General features: G+C 44.1%; 1 protein-coding gene across 4 annotated transcripts in view; it reads left to right on the plus strand.

The window, feature by feature from the left end:
- GALNTL6 (polypeptide N-acetylgalactosaminyltransferase like 6) overlaps positions 1–24,614 on the plus strand; it is an 803,528-nt gene that overhangs the window by 645,579 nt on the left and 133,335 nt on the right. For all 4 annotated transcript variants that reach the window (XM_032470884.1, XM_032470880.1, XM_032470881.1 and 1 more), the window contains 2 exons: positions 16,703–16,888; positions 20,692–20,875. In XM_032470884.1, coding sequence (XP_032326775.1) covers positions 16,703–16,888; positions 20,692–20,875 — 370 coding nt within the window. The remainder of the gene's footprint in view (positions 1–16,702; positions 16,889–20,691; positions 20,876–24,614) is intronic.

A 24,614-nucleotide genomic window follows, 5' to 3' on the forward strand; every position in this document is an offset into this window, starting at 1 on the left:
AGCAACACAATGGGCTAAACGTTCCTCTATTTTTCTCATTGTTATGAGCCACTTTCGGATAGATCAGCTGTTCTTGCCCGGGGGCAGTTTCACCCCAAGGAGACATTCAGCAATGTCTGGCGCCAGCTTTGGTTTGCTTGAGGGTACACTCACAGCAGCCCCCATAACCAAGGGTTATCAAGCCCAAATGCCAAAAGAAACCGGGAAATAGCATCTCAAAAAATGGTCATTAAGGTCTTGTGCTTTAGGACAAAACTCCCCACTATCTACGCCTCCCTTCACAGAGGCAATGTGATGTGATGGAAAGTCTTAAGTTACCAGATTTAGTTTGGGGGAAGGTGAAATCTCCAGGGAGGTGAGTCAGAAGAGAAGGCCAAAGACAGGTCCCTGGGGAACACCAGCATTTGCAGGACCATGAGCAGAGAAGTCTATCTGGAAACTGAGATGTGATTTAAAACACAGAATCACAAAAGCCAAGGAAGAAGTTCCAGGGGAAGTGGTACGTTTCCAGTGAGGCAAAGACTTTCCAATGCGTGTTTGCTCTGAAAAGTGGACATCACAGTAAGAGCAGTTTCTGAACAGAAGTAGAGATGGAATCCAGATCTCAGGGCTGAGAGGAGTAAAGATAATCTTTTCAGTGATTTCAGAGATGGAAAGTAAGACATCTGATCATAGCTAGGGAGAAATTAAGATGTTAAAGAAATATTTTTATCAGTTTATCTAGACATTTGAGAGAGACTCAAATGTTTATAGCTAAAGAGAAGGAGCCAGTTAAGGAGGAATTTGAATACTGAATACGTAAGAGAGAGGTGATAATTAACGGAACAAGGTCCCAAAGGACCCGACAAGGGATGAGGTCTAGGGCCCAGGCAGACAGGCTGGTCCCATAAGGAGAAAAACACATCCTCTGAGACTAGGTGAGTTGCGGTGTGGATGGCATTCGAGTCCATTTTTGTTAGAAACCACGGCAAGCACCTGTGCAAGTGATCTGGTCCAAAGATCACAGGGACAAAGGGTCCACCATCCAGGCGTCAAGGACAGGTTTGGTTTCCCACGCTGGTGCCTCTCCCAGGACAACATGACAATATCACAACTACTCGACACATTTCATGAAGCTTCTAGTGATGACTTCCAGCTAGATTTCATAAGAATTCACCAGAACCGTATGGTGAAAAAAGAAACTATTTCTTAGTACAATACAAGCATGAATAAATGAAGAATAACTTCTGTGGCCAGCAAGACAGTTCCAAAAGACATCTCCTTAGAGTTTAAAAGATTATGGTAGAAATTCCTTTATATATATAATAAAATTAATTTAAATATATATGACATTTTAAGATTTTAGGCATATAGAAGTAAATATTGTGTATATATATATATATAGTAGAAATTCATTCATATATACATATATTCATTTATCTATAAGCACATTACATATTAAGTATAAATTATATATACATATATAATTTATTTTAAAATCATCTATAATTCCATTTTATTGGAATGGAATTACATCCTAGAAATACAGATAAACTAGTAAAGGGGGTTATTTCTGGCAAGGAAAAATGGAGCACTGGAGGTCTGAGATGCGATTATTTTTCAATATATACCCTTTTGTGTTAAATATTTCGCCTGTGCATGTATTACCTAGAGCCCTAAAGTATCAATATTCAAATAAAACATTTAAGAAATTATAGTCACCAAGGGGAGGAAAAAAGGCGCTGCAGATCACAGCCTGTTTCAGCGTTTTGCGTCTCCTCCGGACCCGGTAACTGCGGAGCTTAGCGGCTTTCTGCAAGGGGCAACCCAAGCAGGGGTTGTCATTTGGCTGACTGGTCAGTTGTTCCATTTTGGGGTGTGTTTTCATAATAAAGGACTTTCTCAGGACTGTTTATGCCCTGCCTTTGTATTGCTTTGTACCCAAAACGTCTCCTTTCCTTTCTCCTCTTCATCTATATAAATCTCACTCATCCAATTCAAGTTCCAGGACCCCCCCCTTTCAGAATCCTTTTACCGTCCACACCAAACACCTTCAATAAATGAGCCCAGTCTGGCGGATCACTCGTCTTCCCACCTGAAAGCTGCCCATGTCCCTGCCGGGGCTGGAGCCACACGAGGCTGGGGGCGGTGCCCGTGTCCCAGCAGGCCCTGCCCCGCCGTCCCGCACCGCGTCTTTGCTGCATCTCACCTGCTCATGGATGGTTCAAAGAGCGGCACTGCCTTCCCAGCACTGGCCTTCACCTGCTCATTTTTACTCTTATTAGTGAATGTTTAATAACCTTTAATTTGTATTAGCCTATGCTCACCTTCATGAAATAGGTAGGAAGGGCATTCTCAGATTCATAACCGGGGACTTAGTCGAACACATGTGCTGAGAGACAGGCAGGCATCGCAGGTTAAACGATCTTTGTAAAGTAACTGGGCAAAACAAACCTCTCCTGGGCGCAGAGCCTTGGTGACCCCGGCACTGCCGGGCCTGGCTGCCCACCGAGCGTGGAAGACGCCTGCGTCCTGCCCGGCCCAGCCTGCAGGCCAGGGACTGAGCGTGGTCCCTCCGTGGCTGAAACTCATCAAGGGTGCAAACACCCCCGGGACCATGGAGACACATCACTAGTTAGCAGAGAAAATACCCACCTTCACTACAGCTCGACAAGATGACGCCCATTTAAATGAAGATGCAGACACCACACAAAAGAATTTCAGGAGGAAACACGCAGCTGGACCCTCAGGAGAGGAGACGCAAGGCCGCCCTTTATCATCACTTGTCACGCCGGTGACGGGCGATAAAACTTCCGCTCCACAATGCTGTCCTCGTCACTTTCCCAGCCAACCTGTGCCTTGGCAGATATTTGGCATGTTTTAGGCATATGATTTATTGCCTCATTTAATCAAGACTCTGCAGGAAACAATGATTTTTTTAAAATAAATCACCAATGAGGAGACGTTCATTTATCCTTAGTGACTGAGTGATATATTATATACCTAGACGCGTCTATGCACAGATATGTGTGTACATGTGTGCATAAAACCCCAAGAAACACCATTTCTTTATTTCTGGGCAAGAAATTTAAGTAATTTCTATTCCTTCTGTCTGGCCAAGAAAGAGAGATGTGTATTCTCTGTACAGCTCAGTACTGTGGGATATAAACGCAGTCATCTGTTTTTCAGTTTTTACTGTCATGGAAAAAGCCAACCTGAGCAAATTCCAGTGCTAGTAAGTAACCCTGCTCTGGAGGTTATTGGCAATTTAAAGGCCACATCACTTCATCAGGCTTCCCAGTTTGCAAATATATCTTATATTCCCTTCGGAACTTCTCAAATTTGGGGGAGCTCAGGATTGACACAGAAGGGGAACCAGGGACCCAGCAAGTAAGTAAAATTGCCTGGAAATAATATTACCCACTTTAAAACGACAGCCTGGCACACTGACTAAGTAGAAATGAAGTGCGTGTAACAAATCCTGGGCCCCCGTCTTACCTGGGGAGGAACAGTGCTCTCTGGAGTTCAGTGGTAAACAGGCAATTCATTTTGACATAATGAGGAAAAGTGATGCTCACGGCCAGGGCTCATGGAAAGCAGAGATGAAAGAGGATTTCAGGTCATTTTCTCCATCCCCGGGCGAGGAGGGCCAGTTTAACTTTCAGTGACTCACGCCGGGGGCTTGCCCCACTTCAGACTTCTCCCCAGATGCCCACCTCCTTGGCTACACGGGCAGAGCATGAATCTCAGTCAGAACTCGCCCTGCTGGTGCGCACGGACGTGCTTGTCCCCTCATCACCCGACCTGCGTGCCTCCAAACCCGCTTTCTCGTCTCTGCCAGTGAAATTCAAAATGATCTCCTCGGTCATAGCTCCCTTTATCCTTCCCCACTCGGCCCCCGCACTCAGCATTCACCCCACAGCGCTTTTAATCTGAGTCTGTGTCTCGCAGAGGCGTTTCTCTGAAATACAATTCCTGCCTGTGTCAAGGGGTAAAAGAGCAGGGTCTGTAGCCCAACGTCGCCCACACGGACCCCCAAGACCACCCTGAATGTTGCCCACATGGACCCCCAAGACCACCCTGAACGTTGCCCACACGGGTCCCCAAGACCACCTTGAATGAATGAAGAGAAGGCGCGGATTCAGGGAGACTGGGAGGAGATGCAGTGGAGACGCCAGTCCAGACCACTCCCCCCAGAGCCCGGCTGAACAGTGGAGGTGCTGAGCAGACAGAGCTGGAGGGCGCTGTGGGTCCAAGACGGTCTGCTTTTTAAGGAAAGGGGGACTGCAACGTCTTGGCTTGAAGATGGAATGACTGGGTAGAAGACCGAAAATGAAGATGCAGGAAGAGATGGGACACCCATGGGAACCATGTTCGTGAGCAGCTGGGGAAGGCACGGGGGGAGGATGGACTCACACGAGGGCACGGAGAGGTCACTCCTTTTATCAGGAGGGAGGAGAGCCCGCGGGAGGAGCCGTGCGGACGGTTTGGCAATTTGATGGTGAAAGACGGCCTCAGTTCTCCTTCAGTGAAGAAGAGAACGACTCACTGACATAAATAAAACAAACATGGTTACGTGGCGGGGGAGGGATAAATTGGGGACTTCGGGATTTGCAGATACTAACTACTGTATGTAAATTAGATAAACAACCAGGTTCTACTGTCCAGCACAGGGAACTATATTCAGTATCTTGTAATGACCTATAACGGAAAAGAACATGAAAAGGAATATATATAACTGAATCACTATGCTGTACCCCAGAAATCAACACAACATTGTAAACCAACTATACTTCAATAAAAAGCAAAACAAAAAAGGAGGGAGAGTTTAGCTCAAGCAGTAGAGTGCATGCTTAGTGTGCACGAAGTCCTGGGTGCAATCCCCAGTACCTCCTCTAAAAATAAATAAACTTGATTACCTCCCAGCCCCCAGAAAGAAAAAAAAAAAAAAAGCCTCAAAAAAAAAAAAAAAAAAAAAAAAAAGACAGAGAATGAATTTTACAGCCATTAAAGTCCCCTTGGCCACTCCAAATCCTTGGCTTCCCATAGCCAATGAAGGCAGAGTTTTCAGTCTCTTCTAATTAGATAAATGTATTCAACCTTTGACTTCCACGGGCTCAGACCCTATGATGCACCGGCTTCAGCTCTTGGAATCCCTCCCAAGGAAAACTGTAGATTCGGAAAACACTTACTGACAAAAGCATTCATTGTGCATTACTTATAAGAGTAATTACCGCACATCTGAGATAATGCTGTAAGTAATACCATGGAAATTTTCCACGTTAGATGTAAAAGAACAAGTAGGCTCTAAATGGAAAATGTGAACAATGACTGACTTTTTTCTCAGCTTCACTCAGGTATAACTGACAAACAAAATGGTAAGGTATTTAAAGTATAAAACGGGACAATTTGATATACGCATATGTTGTGAAAGGTTTCCCCCACTGAGTTAATGAACACATCTACCACCGTGTGTGTGTATATGGGGAGAACGTTCAAGGTCTGCTCTTGGCACATTTCAGTGACACAGCAGGGTTACCAACTACAGGCACCACGTTCTACGTTAGACCCTCAGACTGCATTCAGCTTGTACCTAAACGTTTGTACCCTTTTACCAACCTCTCCCTACTCGCCGCACCCCAGCCCCTGGCAACATTTTTCTACTGTTTTTATAAATTTGATTTTTTTTTTAAATTTCACATGTAAGTGATACCACTCAGCATTTGCCTTTCTCTGTCTGCCTCATTAACCGTGGTTAGCTTTTACTGTTGTAATTCTTATTCAATTTCCTCCTTCTTCTCACCTTCTTAAACTTTCCAGGTCTTCTGTAGTAACTGTATACTATTACTATAAACACCTAATTCCCTGCATTAAATTCCCGTATACTTACAAGATTCTGAATGTGTGTGGGAGGCGTCCTTCACCAACCTTGTTGGGAACACAGTTTCTGGGTTTGGGAGACAGGCCTACCTATACATATAAGGGAAGGCACTCGCTCCAACTCGGTTTTCCAGCGCAAACTGCCTTTACCTTGAAACCGGCTCTAGGAAACCTGCTGAGAAATCAGGGTGAGTGTTTCTCACTTGAGTTCTAGTTTTTCTTTCCCTCCTGACATATAACCCCTGACATTTACTAAGTCTTTAAAATATTTCAGACCCTCTTTACTGTAAGATCTTAGGCAAATTTCTTAACATTTCTGACCCTCATTTTCCTCATTTATAAATGAGTATCCTTTTTCTTACCTATAAAACAAGGGTTTAATAAATTAGTACATGAATACCTCTCACAACAGATGTAAGCACTCAATAAATGTAGTTCTGTTATCATTATCATTATTTCTGTGCATTACTTTGTCATATTTAGCTACTTATTTTATTGATTCTTTTCATTCAAGGACACGAGCCGCGATTTTTGTCCTCTTTCTATTTCCATTTTTTCAATTTTAGGCCAAGACAATATCTCCTGTGTTCCCTCTCTTTCTCATTCTTTAATAGCATTATCAAGAAACGTAGCAATTCCTTGGGAGGACGTGCCTTGAGCAGGTCAGCTTCCCTCGACAAGGGCAGACAGCTCGTCCCTGCCTGTCTCCTTCTATGCTGCAGTACAAGAGCACTGTCAGGGACTGCGAGTTTCGGTAGCCTTGGGAACAGGACCAATTCCCAGATATTTAATTTAGTCCTGGTCTCATCTAAATTGAAATTTGACATAGCATTTTTCTCACACTAACTGTTTAGAGGGATTCTTTCCAATCTGTCTTTATTTATTGTGAAGTCAGGCCGAACCCCGGAGGTCTTTTTGGCCGTTCTGACAGTCACTGGTGACATCGTTCAATCACACAGGTGCTAATGTGAGATGACGGGTCCCTATAACTCCACCCACATGACAGTCCCACCCAGTTATTCCAATAGATGCTTCAGAGAAACCAAAGGAAAACAAAACGGCTTTTAGCACCTATGTGTGAATTACAGCAGGTTTGTTTCAGCTCCAAAGAAATGCAGAACTGAAAGTACTTGCCAAAGGGCAGAGACTTTGATCTCTGTGCTGCTATACACAGTTGAGTTGTCTTTGTTTTTGTTTTCTGTTCTACCTGAATTTTATGCTTTTTCACTCCCTAAAGATCAATTTCTCCCTTTCTTTCTTGGGCATCCTGGCTTTCTTTTTTTCTAACTTTGAGTTTTCAAAAAATTGCTTAAATGAGTTTGCAAATCCCTTGGGTTCAGAAGCGACTCGGTGCAGCTTGCGGATTTCATCCAGGCAGTGTCTGCCTTCACTGGAGGCTGTGACGTCCCCTGTGAACAGCCTTGCTGATGTGACCCAGGTTACCTGGAAACTGCCTGTGCCCAGATTTTATTTCTTATCCTGATTTTCTCTTAGGAAATCAAGTTACAGAAAGTCATAATTTTTATGGGGAAAATTCACTTAGTCCTAACTTTTAAAGTTGGTCATTAAGAGTCAAACCAGCTCACAAAAGGCTGCTTATCTGAGGTATGAGTACGCATGAGGGTATAAATAAATCATTAACCGTAGCATTGCATTAACTATTTACAACAGCCAAGACATGGAAATAACCTAAATGTCCATCAACAGATGACTGGATAAAGAAGATGTGGTATATTTATACAATGGAATACTACTCAGCCATAAAAAGAATAAAATAATGCCATTTACAGGAACATGGATGGACCTGGAGATCGTCATTCTAAGTGAAGTAAGCCAGAAAGAGAAAGAAAAATACCATATGTTATCACTTATATGTGGAATCTAAAAAAAAAAAAATGACAAACTTATTTACAAAACAGAAACAGACTCACAGACACAGAAAATAAACTTATGGTTACCAGGAGGAAGGGGTGGGAAGGGATAAATTGGGAGTTCGAGATGTACAGATACTAACATATATAATAGATAAACAACAAGTGCATACTGTACAGCACAGGGAACTATATTCAATATCTTAAGTAACTTAAGGTGGAAAAGAATATGAAAACGAATATATGTATGTTCATGTATTGTGCTGAAGCATTGTGCTGTACACCAGAAACTGACCCAACATTGTAAACTGACTATACTTCAATAAATATATATATGTATATAAATATATATACACTCAAAAAAAAAGTAGCATTGCATTAATGTTGGAACACAAAAACAATCAGTTTAAAAATCACAACCAGGCATTCGGAACGATATACTAAGAAATGGTTGAAGTAAGCAGAAAATTGTGAAATTTATGAAAGGGACTTGTACCCTTAAGGACTCTAGAGGTAAAAAGCATAAAGATCCTGGCTCCTTTGATGTTTTTTTCTTGGTTAAATTTATTTTTTAAAGTAGTTGCCTCTTACGTCTCAAGACAAACTATCTTATAAGATGTGTATTTTTGACAGGCTTGGAGATTAAAGGAATCAACTGAAAGATAATGAGTTTTCTTGGAGGAATGAGAAGAAATGTAAAAGAAATATTGGTAAATATGATAAGATTAATTAAGATAATTAGCACAAAGTGGTATTTAACCTCCACCCCGATATAACTGACAATGCAGGGGGAAGGCTGGGAGGGGCAGAGGTGGGGGAGGAGGGGGTGGGTCCCTGGATGCAGCCTGCAGGCCTCACACCTAAGCTCTGAAGAGGCAGGGGGGGTGCAGAGAGAAATTTACATGCACAGATGCGTGCAAATCAGATGCTATGAACTCTGCAACCACACGGAGTATTAAGGCTGGAGACAACGATGTTTTCAAATAGGATGTTCTTTTTTTTCCTTGTTCTTTGGTATTTTTTTAAATTGAAGTATAGTTGATTTACAATGTTGTGTTAGTTTCTGGTGTACAGCATAGTGAGTCAGTTATTTATGTAAGTATCCCTTTTCATATTCTTTTTCATGACAGGCCGTTACAAGTTATTGAATACAGTTCCCTGTGCTGTACAGTAGGACCTTGTTGTTTATCTATTTTATACATAGTAGTTAGTATCTGCTAATCCCAAACTCCCTATTTATCCCTTCCATTATCTCCCCTTTGGCAACCATAAGTTCGTTTTCTATGTCTGTGAGTCTCTTTCTGTTTTGTAAATAAGCTCATTTGTGTCACTTTTTTAGATTCCACATATAAGTGGTATTATATATTTGTCTTTGTCCATCTGACTTACTTCACCTAGTATGATAACCTCCAGGTCCATCCATGTTGCTGCAAATGGCATTATTTCATTATTTTTTATGACTTAGTAGTATTCTATTGCATACACACACACACACATACACACATACACACACACAGGGATGCAATAAGGAACTGTATGGAGGTTCCTCATAAAACTAAAAACAGAGTTACCAAATGATCTAGCAATCCCACTCCAGGGGATATTTGGAGAAAACTCTAATTTGAAGAGATTCCTGCACCCCAGTGTTCACAGCAGCACAATTTACAACAGCCAAGACATGGAAGAAGCCTAAGTGTCCAACGACAGAGGACTGGAGAAAGATGTCAGATGAGTCTACCCTGCAGTGAGAGAAAAGAGACACATTCTGGAGGCTTTTCTTGTACAATTTTACTCCCAAAACTTCGGTGTCTGTGCTACTTCCCTACCTTGAGAGCTTCTGCACTCTATGTTGAAAGCATCTTGTCACTGTCAGTACTCAGACTTTTCTTTCTTTATAGAATGTATGGCATTTAGTGGATTAGGGAGTCATTTGGGGGAATTTTTTGGTAGTTATCAAGACTTTTAGGTAGTTCTCAAGACTTGTGCTAGAACTTTCCTCCACATTCAACCAAAATGCGATTTATTTAAATATACATTTTACCAAAAGGGTCACAAGGACTCTAAAATTGAATAGGTGCCCTGTGCATTACTAGTGGGAATATAAAATGGTGCAGCTGCTATGTAAGACAGCAGGGCAACCCTCAAAAAACTGAAAATAGAATTATCGTACAGTCAAGCAATTCCATTTGGGAGTCTATAGCCAAAAGAATGGAAAGCAGGGTCTTCATGAGATATCTGTACATCTGTTTTCACAGCTGCATTATTCACAATAGCCAAAAGGCAGAAACAACCCAAATGCCCATGACAAAGGAATGGATAAAGAAAGTGTGGTACATACATACAATGGAATATTACTCAACCCTAAAAAGCAAGGAAATTCTGACACATACTACAACACGGGTGATCCTTGAGAACGTGGCGCTGAGTGAAATAAGCCAATAATAAAAAGACGAATACAGTACAATTCCCCAATGTGAGGTATGCGGAGTGGTCACTCACAGAAACAAAGCAGAATGGTGGTTTCCAAGGACAGGCGAAGTGGGGAGTCATTTAATGGGTGCAGAGTTTTAGTTTGCAAGATCAGTCTCTGTATCAACTGAACAACAATTTTGAATACACCTAACACTACTAAGCTGCAAACAAAAAGTAGTTAAGGTGTAAATTTTACATTATGTGTATTCCTAAAGTATTACACAAGTAGTCTCAGATACAGGAGCATGTCCCAGAGAGAAAACTTCAAACCCACTTACAGGTCTGCCCACGGGGTAGGCTTCCCGTGAATGGTGCTGGGCGGTAGGTCTATGGCATTACTGCTCCACTGGGGCCGTCCCCTAGGTGCGTGGACAGGTGTTGTGGCATTTCTTTTGTGTCTCAGTATGGCACACATTTAAAGCTATCCTGAAAATATGTAATTCAGTTATGCTTCAAGCAAATGATGAGAGAGAGAGAGACGGAGGAGAAAGAGGAGCCCTGGAAGCCACCTCGTGTCCAGGCTCACCTGCCTTGCCCAGAGGCGACCCGCGCTGAGAGGTACCCCACCCCCGTTTTCCATGTAAGGATGCGGGAACATACCAGCTGATCGCGGACAAGGATCAGCTCTCCAGTTCTCACCATGAGACATCTGTGTGATGGCGGAGCTGTTTTCAGACACTACGAGGACTGAACCAGAGGAGGAAACAAGAAAGAAGTGAGCTGTGAAGCAGAGCTCAGTGGAGCCAGCGCTCGGCGGCGCCAGGGTGGGGACGGGACAGTCGGGCACGTGTAACCACCACCATCTGCTCCCCAGATGTCTCTCCAGGCCCTGGTCAGAGAACACCAAGACCGCCAGGAGATGCTGGGGGTCCCTCGTCAGTGGCTTTCCCGCCTCTCTGAACAGATGGAACTCAAAGCTTGTACTACAGGCAGCTAGCGTGCAGAGGCGACACCATATCTACCTTCCAGGGCTGCAAGTCCCACTGCCTTCTGTTCCTGAGGCACACACAGCCTGCTGTCTTCCCCGTCTGGTCGCTACATACACACCCTTAGAAAGAGAATAAGGACCAAACAGTAGAGGCTGCCTCATTCACAAAACATGTACAGATACAAAGGACCCCTGAAGAGCGGTGTCCAGCTCTCTCCTCCCATGACTGCGTGGCATCAAGGAGTCTCAGGGGGAAAAGAATCTCAAATCCTTTCCATAACTGGATAAAAAAAGAACTGGTAAAAAGCAGCCGTCACTCATGTGAGCTGAAAGAGGGGAATACGTGGTATGTTGTGGGCTTCTGAGCAATTCTGTTTCACTTTGTCGTGGTCTCAGAGTCACCCTGCTGGGTGCTGACGACCTGTGACTTGGTTACGTCGAGCAGAACTAGCTGACCTCACGTTGAGGGTCAGTCCGGTTCCCAGGCACCAGGAGCTGCGTGTCTTCCTCAACTGCATCATGGGATCGGGACCCGTATCAAGTCCTCTCGTTTGATACATTTCTTACATGTCTTTTAATCTTTTGGATTCTCTTTCCATTTCTTTTCTTCTTCCTCCCCCTCCCCCTCCCCCTTTGTTCTTCTCCTTCCCCTTCCCCTTCATTTCTTGTTGAAGAAACCAAGCCATTTGTCCTGAAGTTTCCATAGTTTAGATTTTGCTGATTATCTCCCAGATGTGCCATTTCATATATTCATCAACCCCTTATTTCCTGTAAGTTGGTAGCTGGAGTTAAAGGCAGGCCAGAACTCAGATTCAGTGCTTTGTCAAGAATCTTTGGGGCAGTGATGTGTTCCCCCATCAGGAAGCACAGAGGAGGCGATGTGGCTTGTGTGGTGTTGGCCTGATCCACTAGTTCACTAGGGGTTGTAAAGGGTGGCGCTCTAATTCTCTCTTTTTATGTATTAGCTGGAATACATGTTGTCTATTTATTTAAGTTTGGTGCCCCCAGGTATTTCCCAAATGACTGAAGATGCCTTGTATATTAAAAGAATAGAAAATAAGACATTCTGAGATAGAACTCAGTTGGAATCATCAATGGAAGCGATCAGATATAGTTTCAGCAATTCTGTGACTTTCTTGGTTGAATTTTCTGTGCTCCAGATGTCATGTGAAACGTCTTGATTTGAATGCTATGAAAAGGCACAGATGCCATGTGGTCAAGCAGAATGTAAAGAGATGGGCAGTTTTCAGGAGTTAACTAGAGACATGAAATCTGTACATTTCTCCTGTTTGAAGAATACAGAAAAGCTGTCTACGCCGCTAGGCACAATTATCCTTAACATTGCCACCTCGGCTTAAAACATACACGTACCCTGTGCCAAGCAGACTGCGAGGTGGAAGAACACTTCACAGTCTCTAACTGTGAAGCACTTCTTGTCCCTGTGATAAGACCTTGGAGTCACACTCACGAGCGCATTCCTGTCGCAGCAGGGTTAACCAGAAAAGCGTGTGTTTATAGCACATTTCACTTCAGAACTCGCCATTCAACGTCACCCAGAGTAACTTGCACACGTTCTCTACGATCTTAAGGTCACAGTCTACCACACTCTACCAACCAAAGTATAAACATCAAAGGACTTTCAACCTGTTTAAAAACAGGCATGTTTTTAACTATCAAAACCCGTATCTCCAGATCCGTAGCGTCTCCTGCCCCTCCTGCTCTGTCCTTGCGATTAAACTAGGGGGTTCGAAGGAGATGGAAGGAACTTGGCAACAATTCCAGCCGTCTGTCTGGCCTTCGGTGAGTCCTCCGCTCAGGAGACCCACGCCGCCACGCTCTGTAAAAATGGAACAAGCACTCAGAGGTAGACCAGCAAGCTGTCTCAACTCTGCTAGCACATTTTTCTGACACAATAAGCATAACTTACTGAACAGACGTAAATCTTTGATGAACTTACAGTGCTTCGAAGTCATTGCTTTGACACCAGAGACTGTCTCACAGACAGACGGCGACAGGAGACGAGACAGACGCTGTACTGACCACAGACAGGACCCAGGGGTCTGCTTCTCGACCAAACCTCTGATTTGTGTTAGCTGCCTTTGGGTTTGATTCTTGCTCTCAGACGGGAGACGCAGCCCAAAGAAACACGAAAACCACCACCATCGGATGCTTCTTGGGAAACACAAAATACTCGAAGGATGAGATCTGCTCCATTAAGTAAAACTTGACAAGGGAGGTCACAGAATCCTAGAGCCAGGAGGAGTATTTAAGGTCAGTCAGTCACACCCCCTTCACCGCACAGCTTGAGGACAGCTGCGCTGAGGCTGACAGGCGTCCCAGGGCCGGGCAGTAGCAGGTCTAGAACCCGTGTCCTTGACTCCTGACCGCTCACCACTGAAGGGGGTAATCCTTAGTGCTTGGCTGCTGCCCTGAACACTAAATCTACTAGTGAGTGTGTCAGTCTGTGGAGCAGAAGGGGAATCTTAGAAAAAAAGAAAAATGCATTCGGAAAACTGCTACATGTAATGTTCACAGGAGCAAGACGCCAAAATTTCACTTGTGTACACCTTGTATACAATACAGTAAACCTTGACAAAAATATCATATTTTGAAATGGTATTAACTCTTTCAGGGCATTAAGTTACCACTCAGTGGACTTTAATAGTAATAAGGCCACTGAAAGTCTAGGGCCACCACCCCCAAATTTTAACAGCTCTTCAAATGTTTCGTAGTCAATAAAGAAATCTGTCTGTTTTACAAAAAATACCATAAATTCTCTTGTGATTCCTTAAAATTAAATGAGTTCAAAAGGGATCTTCAAAGATGCTGCTCTTGAATTAAAATAAAACCAAATCATGTTTAAAATCATTTGAATATTTCAGGAATGAATCCAAAAATTGTTCATATAAAAGAAATGCAAACTGTTTTTCATTTAAAAGCCATCGCCACTGTCCCCAGGAGGAACCCTCTCGTATGAGAGCCTAATTTGCTAATCAGACTGACAATACCGTCTTCATTGTGAGTTACGGGTAATTAGATGTTACAACTGAACTACGAAGAGAGAACGGACCCCTCCAAGGGGCAGTCAAGTAGATCATTATTCTGAGGCCAAGCAGCCTAATTATTACCGCAGAGTTCAAATTAGAGGGATTGATCTGAACATTTAGTGGACTCTCTTTGGGGTCAAACCCCTTGAGATTAGTGAATTCATACCAGTCTTTTTAGTTCATTAAAATGGGCTTTGATAAAAGAAAAACACAGAGAATCAGAAAATGTGCACAGAGGGAAAGGATGACCCCACTGAGTTCCAGAGAGCTTCCTATAAACTAAAAAATGTGGAGGCGTAAATCCAAAGTCAGGACAATCACTCCCGGGTGACCTGACAACTTTCTGCTTCTTGCTTTGGAACACGTGGGAGGTGAGTCCGTTCTAGAAAGAACTGCTTTCTCGTAGCAGCTACAGAGAATGAATCCTCCTCTCCCCCAAGACAGATGCCTTTAGTCCTTCAGGGTCGGGGAGGAAAGCAGTGTGTGCACGCGGACTGCTGAGATGGGGCGTTTGACAGAAGAACAGTGAGGTTCAAAGAAAAAGTAAAGAACACTATTTTGGTGGGTTTAACTAACGTTCGTGACCTATTTTCACTGTCAGGACACCGTTTCCATGAGACAGGATGTTCTGTGGTCCAACCGGCCAGTTTACAATGGGGAGGGGACGGGAGGTCGGCCCCCGCACAGCATGCCTGTTTCAGAGCAGAGAGGGACACGGTGCAGCCAGACCCTGTCGCAGGGCCATCTGCTCACACCTGCTCGCCGATTGCCAGCCAAAACCTTTTTTCTTTACATTTGCAGTAAATGGAAGGTGGTGAATTATCCAATGCTCACCAGGAAATAGAAGCGTCGACATTTTTCATCTTTCAGGCTTACCATCCCAAGGCATTTCTTCAGCTAGAAATGCTGTTTCTCTGTCCAAAGTACAAGTGACTTACCAGGGTCTCTGATTATCGACTTAATAAATGTTTGTTGAATGAACATCGTCAGGTCTGGAGCTAAAAGCCTGACCCTCCACCACTCTCTAAGAGGACAGAGATCCCCCGATTCCCTGTACTTTGTAGGTGACGACATTTAGGCTCAGAGAGTTTGCAGAACCTCCTCACATCTTCCACGGTCACAGACTTCCCACCGAGACTCCAAATCCTATAAACTTTGCATTCTGTAGTCTGACCTCCATATCTCTGTCCATTACGGGAAAAACAAAACAAAGGGGGCCGTGTTTTTACCTAAAACATCCCTGTGAAAGATCCCAGTGGCTTTCTATTATAGTAAAAATTAGAATGCTAAATATTTAATTGACCCATTTGTAAAACATGTTTATAGGGCAGTTAAGGAAAAAAAAAGGGAAACTGAGATTTTTAACACTTCACTAATAATAAGAATCAATAAGACTCAGGGGCAACCCTTAAGTGCAGAGAAACTCTAATGCAGAGGAGTTCTGATGTCTGTTAGAGCAGAGAAAAGGATCAAAAATCCTTCCAGGAATTCCTGTTGCTACAGATCATAAGAGGAAACTTAATAAAAGTATTGCCTTTGATTGCAAACATGCAGAGGAAGTTTGAAAGTGAAACCCACGGAACAGACAGCATACCAGGATTCTGTTTCAATGCATAATATCCTCGTTATAAACTCCAGAAAGCCCTCCTAGAGTTTCAGACGTGGGAGGGTGAAAACAGAGGATGTCAATTATATGAGTACTCATCCCACAGAAAGCAAGCCACCAAAACACACTTATTTGGCATAAAAAGAACCAAGAGATGGTTGTGTTGTACCACAGCCAGTGGGAAATGTTTTGTCCTGTAACTAAGTTATCTGATTTGATTTTGTTCCCACTGTTTGTTTTTAATTAGGCAAAGGAACATTGCCAAATTTTTGTTTTCTCATCTTAAAGAGCTAAGTTCAAAATGACTTTTTAGCATCTCATCTGCCTTTCCCTTTCCATGTCTAGTCTGAACAGCAAAGTCGTCGCTTCTCCAGATCAGAAGCCAGGTGCTGACCGTGCCAGCCTGCTATTACCTTGTGTGGAGGGGAAAATCTGTTCAGTTCTGTTGATTTGCAGAGATGTTTTTCTTTCCTGTGGTTTTACAGGCATTATTTTCAACACAGAGAATACCAGGCAAAGCCCTGCTGGAACGGGCCCTCTTGCTGGAAAGAGCCCATATGATGGAATGTTCACCGACTTCCCCAGCAGGGACCCGGGGCCGATGCCTACCTAGGTGAGCGCCGGCCCGGCTGCAGCCTGGCGACCACTGCCCGTGGCCAGCTTGCCGTGGAGCGCTGGCAGGCCAGCGTCCGGACGGAGGGCAGAGTTTGCGACTCCTAGGGCATCCTGGACCTCGTGAAGTGTAGCGCCCTCTAGGCATGAAACCGTTCCAGTCTCTCCCCTTGGGGTGAAGCCAGGAGAATACGGACTTCAGCCTGGATTCACCATCCACACACTCTCCACGCACAGCACCCCCGGGAGCAATCCTGCTGTGACTAATGTTCTGTGTTCTCTCTGTGCCTGCTCTGTTCCTTCCTAGAACACCTGAAGGATAAGTTGGAAGAATACATGGCCCGCTTTTCCAAAGTCAGGATTGTTCGCACCAAGAAAAGGGAAGGGCTCATCCGGACCCGACTCCTGGGGGCGTCCCTGGCCAGGGGAGAGGTCCTGACCTTCCTGGACTCCCACTGCGAGGTCAACGTCAACTGGCTGCCCCCGCTGCTCAGTGAGTGCCCCCAACAGCCCCACCGGGTTAGGGGTTCCTGGACTTGGAAGAGGGGTGTGGTTCCTTCAATTTAGTCTGCAGTCGGCAAAGGCTACAGACCCCTTTTATGAGTTTTACACGTGGGAGCTTGAATGCTGTAGTGACCATCGCTGAGACAAACAGGTAACTAGGAAACCACATGGAAACCGACGTTTTATATGATACCAAGCACTCCAACTTGAGGTCTGAAAAGGGTTCTTCATCTCAGACACTCAGCTTCACTGCAGTCCTGTTCACTGAGTAACCCCGAAACAAAAGAGTGTTCAAAAGTGCTCCCTGCAAGTAATTAAAACACACACACACACACACACACACATTTAGTAATTATTATAGGGTTGTTAAGAGACGATGGCAGAAAGCTTTTCATCCCCAGAGTAAAGTGTAAGCACCCTGACATTTTTGCAGGATTTATAAGGCCATTTCTTTCCACTTCCAGCACCAGCCTGTCTCACTAAATATATGATGCCCTATGTTCACAGAGTTCACAGAGGACCCCTCCAACACTCAGTGCTTCTGTCCAGGTGACACGTCCTAAATGATCACAAGAAGACTCCATCGCTTGAACTGTTAGACACACAAAAGTCCTGAATTTCACTGAAGCTAGAACACGTGTGTGTGTGGCTCAGTCCGAGAGACATTATTTTTTTTTTCAGTTTCACAATGAAATCTGATATATAGTCCAGCAGTGGCTAAGGAATAAATTGTAAGCCTGAGGGGGAAAAAATAAGTGTTTCTAAAAAGTTCTTGGTGCACACATACCGTGTTCCTTTCTGTCCTTGCAGATTCACTCAATCCACTTTTATTGTAAATATAATCCTCGGCTTTGGAGCGATAGCCAGTAACAGCTACCTTCACAATAGCAGCGTCAGAAAGAACCGTTTGCTATTGACTACTGTGTGGGATTTCAGGTAGAACCAGCAAAGCTCCATTAGTAAAAGATGCGGGGCGTGGGGAGGGAGGCAGAATCAATTGGAACCGTGTTGGATTTGAAACAGGAAATGACCAGCAAGTAACGCCCCCCCACATCGGCCCATCCACTCACTCCCCCCGCAGACGGCTGCCCAGCCACTCTCATCAGCAGGGATGTCTCACCACTCAGCTGTGGGCAGAGACTCCTCTGAGCTTTTAATTAAAAGCACCTTGTCCAAGGACGTAGCAATTCAGAGTTCTGTCAGCAGCACTGACCTTCCCTAAGCTGAGTTTGACCTCCATGGTGTTGAACTCTAAAGGAAGTCAGCACAGGGCCTAATTTATTTATGAACTGAAGCAACCCCAAAAGGCCAATTAGTAGGGCTCTGATTGTTCTTAGGACTCCAAGGGCTCTGATTGTTCTTAGGACTCCAACACGAAAAAGAAAGATTGGGGGGAAGAAAGAAAACAGGAGAGAAATAAAGAGAAATCCACTCTTTCTCATGAAAGGATTTCATTTCCTGTAGGCCTGATGGATACGAAATGAGTCAAGCTCAGGACCACTATGTCCTTTTATTTTCCTCTATCAGTGTCTCGACACATCATCCAAAATGAAAAAACAAACAAACAAAAAACAGTTGGAGCCCCAGTTTCTTGGTTCATTTTTCACCTTGGGATTATACCTGAATTTCAATTTCCCATGGAGAGTCTGTTTGTTTGATCCCTGGAAATTGAAATGTAGGCACAAGCCTTAGATGAAAAATTAGTCATGCTGCTTCCACATGAAGTGAGTGCGGCCGGGCGGGAGCCGCGAGGAAATGTGAGGGGAGCTGACAGCTAATTTAACAGACTCATTCTCTTTGGGTCACCTTGGGACCCCTTGTTGGTCAAGGCACTTGTAAATCAACCTGATTCTGGATCTGATGGAGGAAAGTCACTGCAACCTTCATATTCAAATGCCGGCAGGGGCGATAGAAGGGACATTTCGGACACAGCGACAACGGTCAAAGGGCTCTGCGGGGAGTCGCCGCTTGGACAGAGATGAAAACCCAGGAAGGCCTGCCCGGGCGAAAACGGATGCCCACGGACACCGTGGTGGAGAGTAACCGGACGGAGTCCCAAGAGGCCGTACCTATCAGCTGAAACAAGATCAAGGTGACCCTCAGGCTCTCTGACGCCTCCTGGGACCTTGCTAGCTAAAACCGCAACCCCTTGTCAATAAAAATATCAATAAGTAAAAACAAAGACCAAAAAACAAAAAAATAGTGTAATAAGCTAAAAAAGTTAAAAATAAAATTGCAACCTCTTCCACATGCCAGCCTCCCACAAGCCCTTACCCTGTTTCATTTACTTTCCACCACGTGTTTCACCGCCCAGCGTACTACGTAATTTAGCGACTTAGTACGTATACTGACTGTCTTTGCTCTGTTGATGATGAAGACAGGGATTTTTGTGGTTTTTATTCACAGCTTTACCCTCAGAACCTCGAAAAGTGACAGGCACGTAGTTTTTACTCAATAAATAGCTGTTGAATTAGGAATGAAAGAAGGGAGGGAGGGAGAGAGAGAGAGAGAGAGAGAGAAAGCCACGTAGATCCGGGGGGGGGGGGGGATCTTCCACAGGACTTTACACACCCACACCCGTTCATCAGGCTAATGATGCTGAAATAGCCAAACCACGTAATTATTTCTAAACGATGTGTCTTTTCTGATTTTAAAGATATTTAAATGTATTTCACTCCACATGCCACATCCAAAGGTCATCCAAATAAAAAGGAAGTCCTCTCCTTGAAAGTTCTGCCCGTCCGACAGAACTAGTTTGCTGTAGTAGACAGTGAACGCATGCACGCTGCTGGGGGGGACAGCACTGCACGTGTAATGTTCTAGGTGAGCCAAAGTCTACGCGCCTCCCAGGAATAACGTCTCCACGGACAAGGGTTGGGCGGCTGGAAAATAAGTCTCCTTCCTGCCTCAGAGAAGCACAGGGCCAGCTGGAAAGACCACAGGCTTCAGGACTGGACCAGGGAGTGGGGGTGCCTCCAAGCTCTTGCCCTCAAAGGATGAGTGACCCTGGACAAGTTATCTTACTTCTCTGAGCTCAGTTTCCTCGTCTGTAAATTAGGAAAGCTAATAACAGCCACCTTAGGGGGCTGTCAGGAGGACTGGAAACAGCATGAGCTCAGGAATTTGACAGAAGCAGGAAGGGGAGCAGCAGGGTCAGGCGGCCTACCACCTCCTGGACACGACGAGAGAAGACAAAAATGCACAGCTTGGATAAACGGAGTCTATATTAAAGGACAGTAGCCAGAAAGGACTTGGCCAAATCTCTGGTAAGCCTGGGAGCCAAGAATCCTACCCGCTAAATTTAGCGGGGAAACAGCCGTCAAGGCCGTTATCAGATTCGATGCTTAAAAAAACTGCGACGTTAAATATTTACCTTCTGGAACCTCCAGAAAGCAGGCTTTCTCAGCAGGCTTTCTCAGCAGGCTCCAGCTGCATGCTCAAGGGGGCACAGTGCTGTTTACCCTCCACGCATGCTGGATGCGCCAAAAATTGACAGATTGGGGACAGGTCAGAGTAAAACTGTGACAGGCAGGGCTAAATGGACTTCCGCGAATCTCCCTGGGACACCGACTTTCTAAAAGGAAAGGCCACCACACTAACTGCACCCAGTCACTGCCCCACCACGCGACGCCCAGCCCGGGGACACAGATTCTGCAAAGCGCTCGGAAGGCAGCAGGGGGCCAGGCGGCGAGCCCGGGGCGTGAGGAAGGATCCGCGGGCTTCTCTTCGAGGAACAGCGGGAGAGAACGGAGGCGCGCGTGTCATTTCCTGTTTTGTGCTTTCGTTTTCCAGACCAGATTGCACTGAACCACAAAACCATCGTGTGCCCCATGATCGATGTCATTGACCACAATCACTTCGGGTACGAGGCCCAAGCCGGGGATGCCATGCGGGGCGCCTTCGACTGGGAAATGTACTACAAGAGAATCCCCATCCCCCCCGAGCTGCAGCGGGAGGATCCCAGCGACCCTTTCGAGTGAGTAGCAGCCGAGGGCGGGGCCGAGGGCAGAGGGCAGGTAGCTGCATCCCGGCGTGCCACTGAGACCCGTGAGGACCACTGTCTCCAATGAGATGGGGGGGAATGAGTGGCAAAAATATGCAAAACACTGGGGAAAGGTAAGACTTACAAGTTGCAGAAAATCACAAGCTGTGCTGAGTACCTTCTGGAACTTTCTAAGCCCGAGCGGAAGAGGACTGTGTGGTAGTTGGGAAAAGGCAGGGTTCACAGCACATGCACGGAGAAGGGACACGTGGGCACCTTCCAGATGTTCCCTCAGAGGGTCTCTTCTCATTTCCGGTCCCCTCCATTCTTTCTCCTTTTCCCCAAACAATTATTTAAATTAACAGTTTTACTTTTCTTGTCCTGAGGAATGGTATAAAATGTGAACTTGCGTTTATGCTTATGTTGCATACCCTTCTGGGAATTGCTTCTTTATGAGGGAAGGCGTGCTTCTGAGCAGGTGGTCCCAAAACTTAAACTTGGGAGATTTAATCAAAATGATACATCCAGAGTAGATAATCTTTCATAATCCTGCCACCAGTTTAAGTTCTGTACAGATACAGGTTTATAATAATCTACCAATTTCTACAAAGCTAAATCCCTTTTTTCCCCAATATGGCCATGAGAATTGCGTATGTCAAGAAAAAGAAAAAAAGTGGCTTAGTTTGTCCAACCATGAGGACCATTAATGGTTAATGGGAAAATGTTTCCAAAAAAAAAAAACCAAAAAACAGATAGATTGCCCAAGGTATGTTATCTATTCCTTGTACGGCACCCTCAAAATCTTTTATCATTTAAAAACTGTCATATATTATTTTTAGTACAAGAAAAATATCTGTGGTTGAGGCTTTGCACACTCTTGAAGATTCCATTTAAAACGTGTTAAAATCAACACTGTCTTTTCATCAATAATACGGGCTGTAAAAGTTTGCAGTAGAGAAGCTCCCCAGTACAAAACCACTTCTGTGATGCTCACACTTCAAATTTCAGCAAACATGTGATATAACATCAGGGAAATGTTTCCTCCAGTTCTAGTCCCTAGGAAGACAAACTCTGCGGAAAGCAAAGGGATTTCAGGTGACATTAGCCTCATAAAAACAAAGAGAAATTATTTCTCATGTAATATGAAGCACACTCATTAAATACCCAGAGTTTCCAAAAGAGGCCCCTTCAGACTCCCAAACTGCTGGAGAGTTTTTGAGAAGAAATAATGAAGGTCCTTCCAAATGCTTCAGCCAAGATTTCAGGAATACTGGAAACTACCAGAAAAGTGGGTCTCAGTGCGCCAAGTGAGGAAGTTTCTAGTAAGGGCCCCAGCTGAGGGCTGATCTTCAGACATCCCTGAAGGGAACCACCTAAAAGTCTTGGGAAGAGGGCCTACAGCAGGATTGAAAGCCAGGTTGGTGTTAAGGGAGGAGCCCAAACGACCCGAACATGGGAGACCTGTTGTCAGATGGCAGCTGACGGCAGAGAAACTACCATCCACTTCCTGCTATTCAAGGTTGCCGTGTTTAAGGGCGAGGATGTGGCCAGGATGACTTTTCCAACATGCACTGTAACCATGACTGCGTTATTAGAAACTTCTACTTTTGTCCACTGCGATAGCTGGGGGTGGGTGGGCTGCTTTCTGCAGAAGTGGGATCCAAATGCTACTGGAGGAATTTCACATGGTGAAAATTCTAAAACCAGTCTCAGTCTGACAGGCGACACTTCTGTTGGGCAGACCCCAGCTGTGGCCATCACAGGACCTTGCTAGACCCCAGAGCTGGCAGACTTGCTAACTTTCAGGGTAAATGGCCTCTTGTTCCCGTCGCCTGCTTAGGGGGGTGCTGTCCTGTCAAAAGCTGCCTTCTGTCGAATACCACCATCTTTCTACCTTAAGTCTCTCTGGTTCTTAGGAATGCAGACACTCGGCCTCTTGTAATAAATGTAGCTCGCAGGAGGTGTCCGCTTTGATCTTTAAAACTGCATTTTGCCTTCCCAATGATAAGAGAACGGTTAGTTACCCAAGCAGCTCTGAGCAGTGTATCCACGATTCCACTGTCTCAGCTGCCACCAGAACGCACTCGTGGACGGACGTGCTCTAGGCTAAAACTTGCTTCTCTGGACGTAAAGCTCTAAGAGACACGGAACGAACGCCATCTATCTGTACCTCTCTCAAGTCTTTCATCTTCTCAGCTGGCTGCCGGGTTTTCCCAGGAAGAAAGGAACTATGCAGTAATATGTAAGTGCACTGACAACTCCAGGACCCTTCAGACAACATAGATGCAAAGATTATCTTTCAGTAGCAAGTCGATCAAATGTCCTAAATTTGACAAGACCTGAATTCTCTCATTTATTCTATCATTATTTGAATTTTCACCAACTGTTGGCTGCAGTAGTGTTTCCTTTCCAACAAGAAAATCCTGTGAAACTGGTGGTGGGAGGGGCATGAGCAGTATTTAACTATTAAGGAACTGAATTGAAAATTTCAGAGTATTATACTAGTACGTAAGTAGAGATATTGTTTCTCAAATATTTTGATTCAGTTATTATGCGTAAGTGATCCTGGGTCATGGTATAAATGGTGTTTCAGAATACGGGTTACAGAGTCAAAAAAGTTCAAAATCTATCAACTTCCTAAACTGGAAATCAAGACATTCAACAATCGAACTAGCAAGGAAAAGGAAATCTCACAAGAAACTCTGAACTCAAAGAAAAAAATTACCTGTATTTGCACAGGAATCGAGTTTTCAGACAAACTAGAATATGAGAGAAAATGCAACATTCACAGTTCAAATTATTCCACGGTGGTCACAATTCTGATTAGACTGGATGTATTTGATAAATATTCTTGTCTTTTGAAAAAAATGAAATATTCTCCTTTCCTGGTTGCTTATATGTCATGGTGTAATGCTTGTAGGGAATTCTTATTATTCATGGATTTCAGCAGGTTTCCTTACTCCTGGTTTATCTCTAATGCAGGGCGCTTAGGAATTTAAGCCTTTTCTGTAATGTAATACGCTCCTTTGGTCATGGTGACAAAGGGGAAGATATGTATTTGCTTTCTTCTTTTTTTTTTTTTTTCTGTTTCTAATGCAATCACCCTTCTTTTCTCCAGCTTTTTAAATTCTTTTTTTTTTAATTGAACTATAGTTGATTTACAATGTTGTGCTATTTTCTGGTACACAGCATTGTGATTCAGTTATACATACATACATATATATATATATTCTTTTTCATATTCTTTTACATTATGGTTTATTACAGGATATTGAATATGATTCCCTGTGCTATACAGTAGGACCCTGTTGTTTATCTATTCTATATATAGTATTTAGTATCTGCAGATCCTTAACTCCCAGTTTATCCCTTCCTACCCCTTTTCTCCCCTAGTAACCATAAGTTTGTTTTCTATGTGAGTCTGTTTCTGTTTTGTAAGTAAGTTCATGTCTTTTCTTATTTAGATTCCACATATGAGTGATATCATATGGTATTTTTCTTTCTCTTTCGAACTTACTTCACTTAGAATGACAATCTCCAGGTCCATCTATGTTGCTGCAAATGGCAAAATTTTTGTTTGTTTTTATGGCTGAGTAGTATTCCATTGCATATATGTGTGTATGTATACATATATATATATATATATATATATATATATATATAATCAATCTTCTTCATCCATTCATCTGTTAATGGACACTTAGGTTGCTTCCATATCTTGGCAATTGTGAAT

The sequence above is a fragment of the Camelus ferus genome, chromosome 31 (genome assembly GCF_009834535.1).
Source record: "Camelus ferus isolate YT-003-E chromosome 31, BCGSAC_Cfer_1.0, whole genome shotgun sequence".
Taxonomy (NCBI): domain Eukaryota; kingdom Metazoa; phylum Chordata; class Mammalia; order Artiodactyla; family Camelidae; genus Camelus; species Camelus ferus.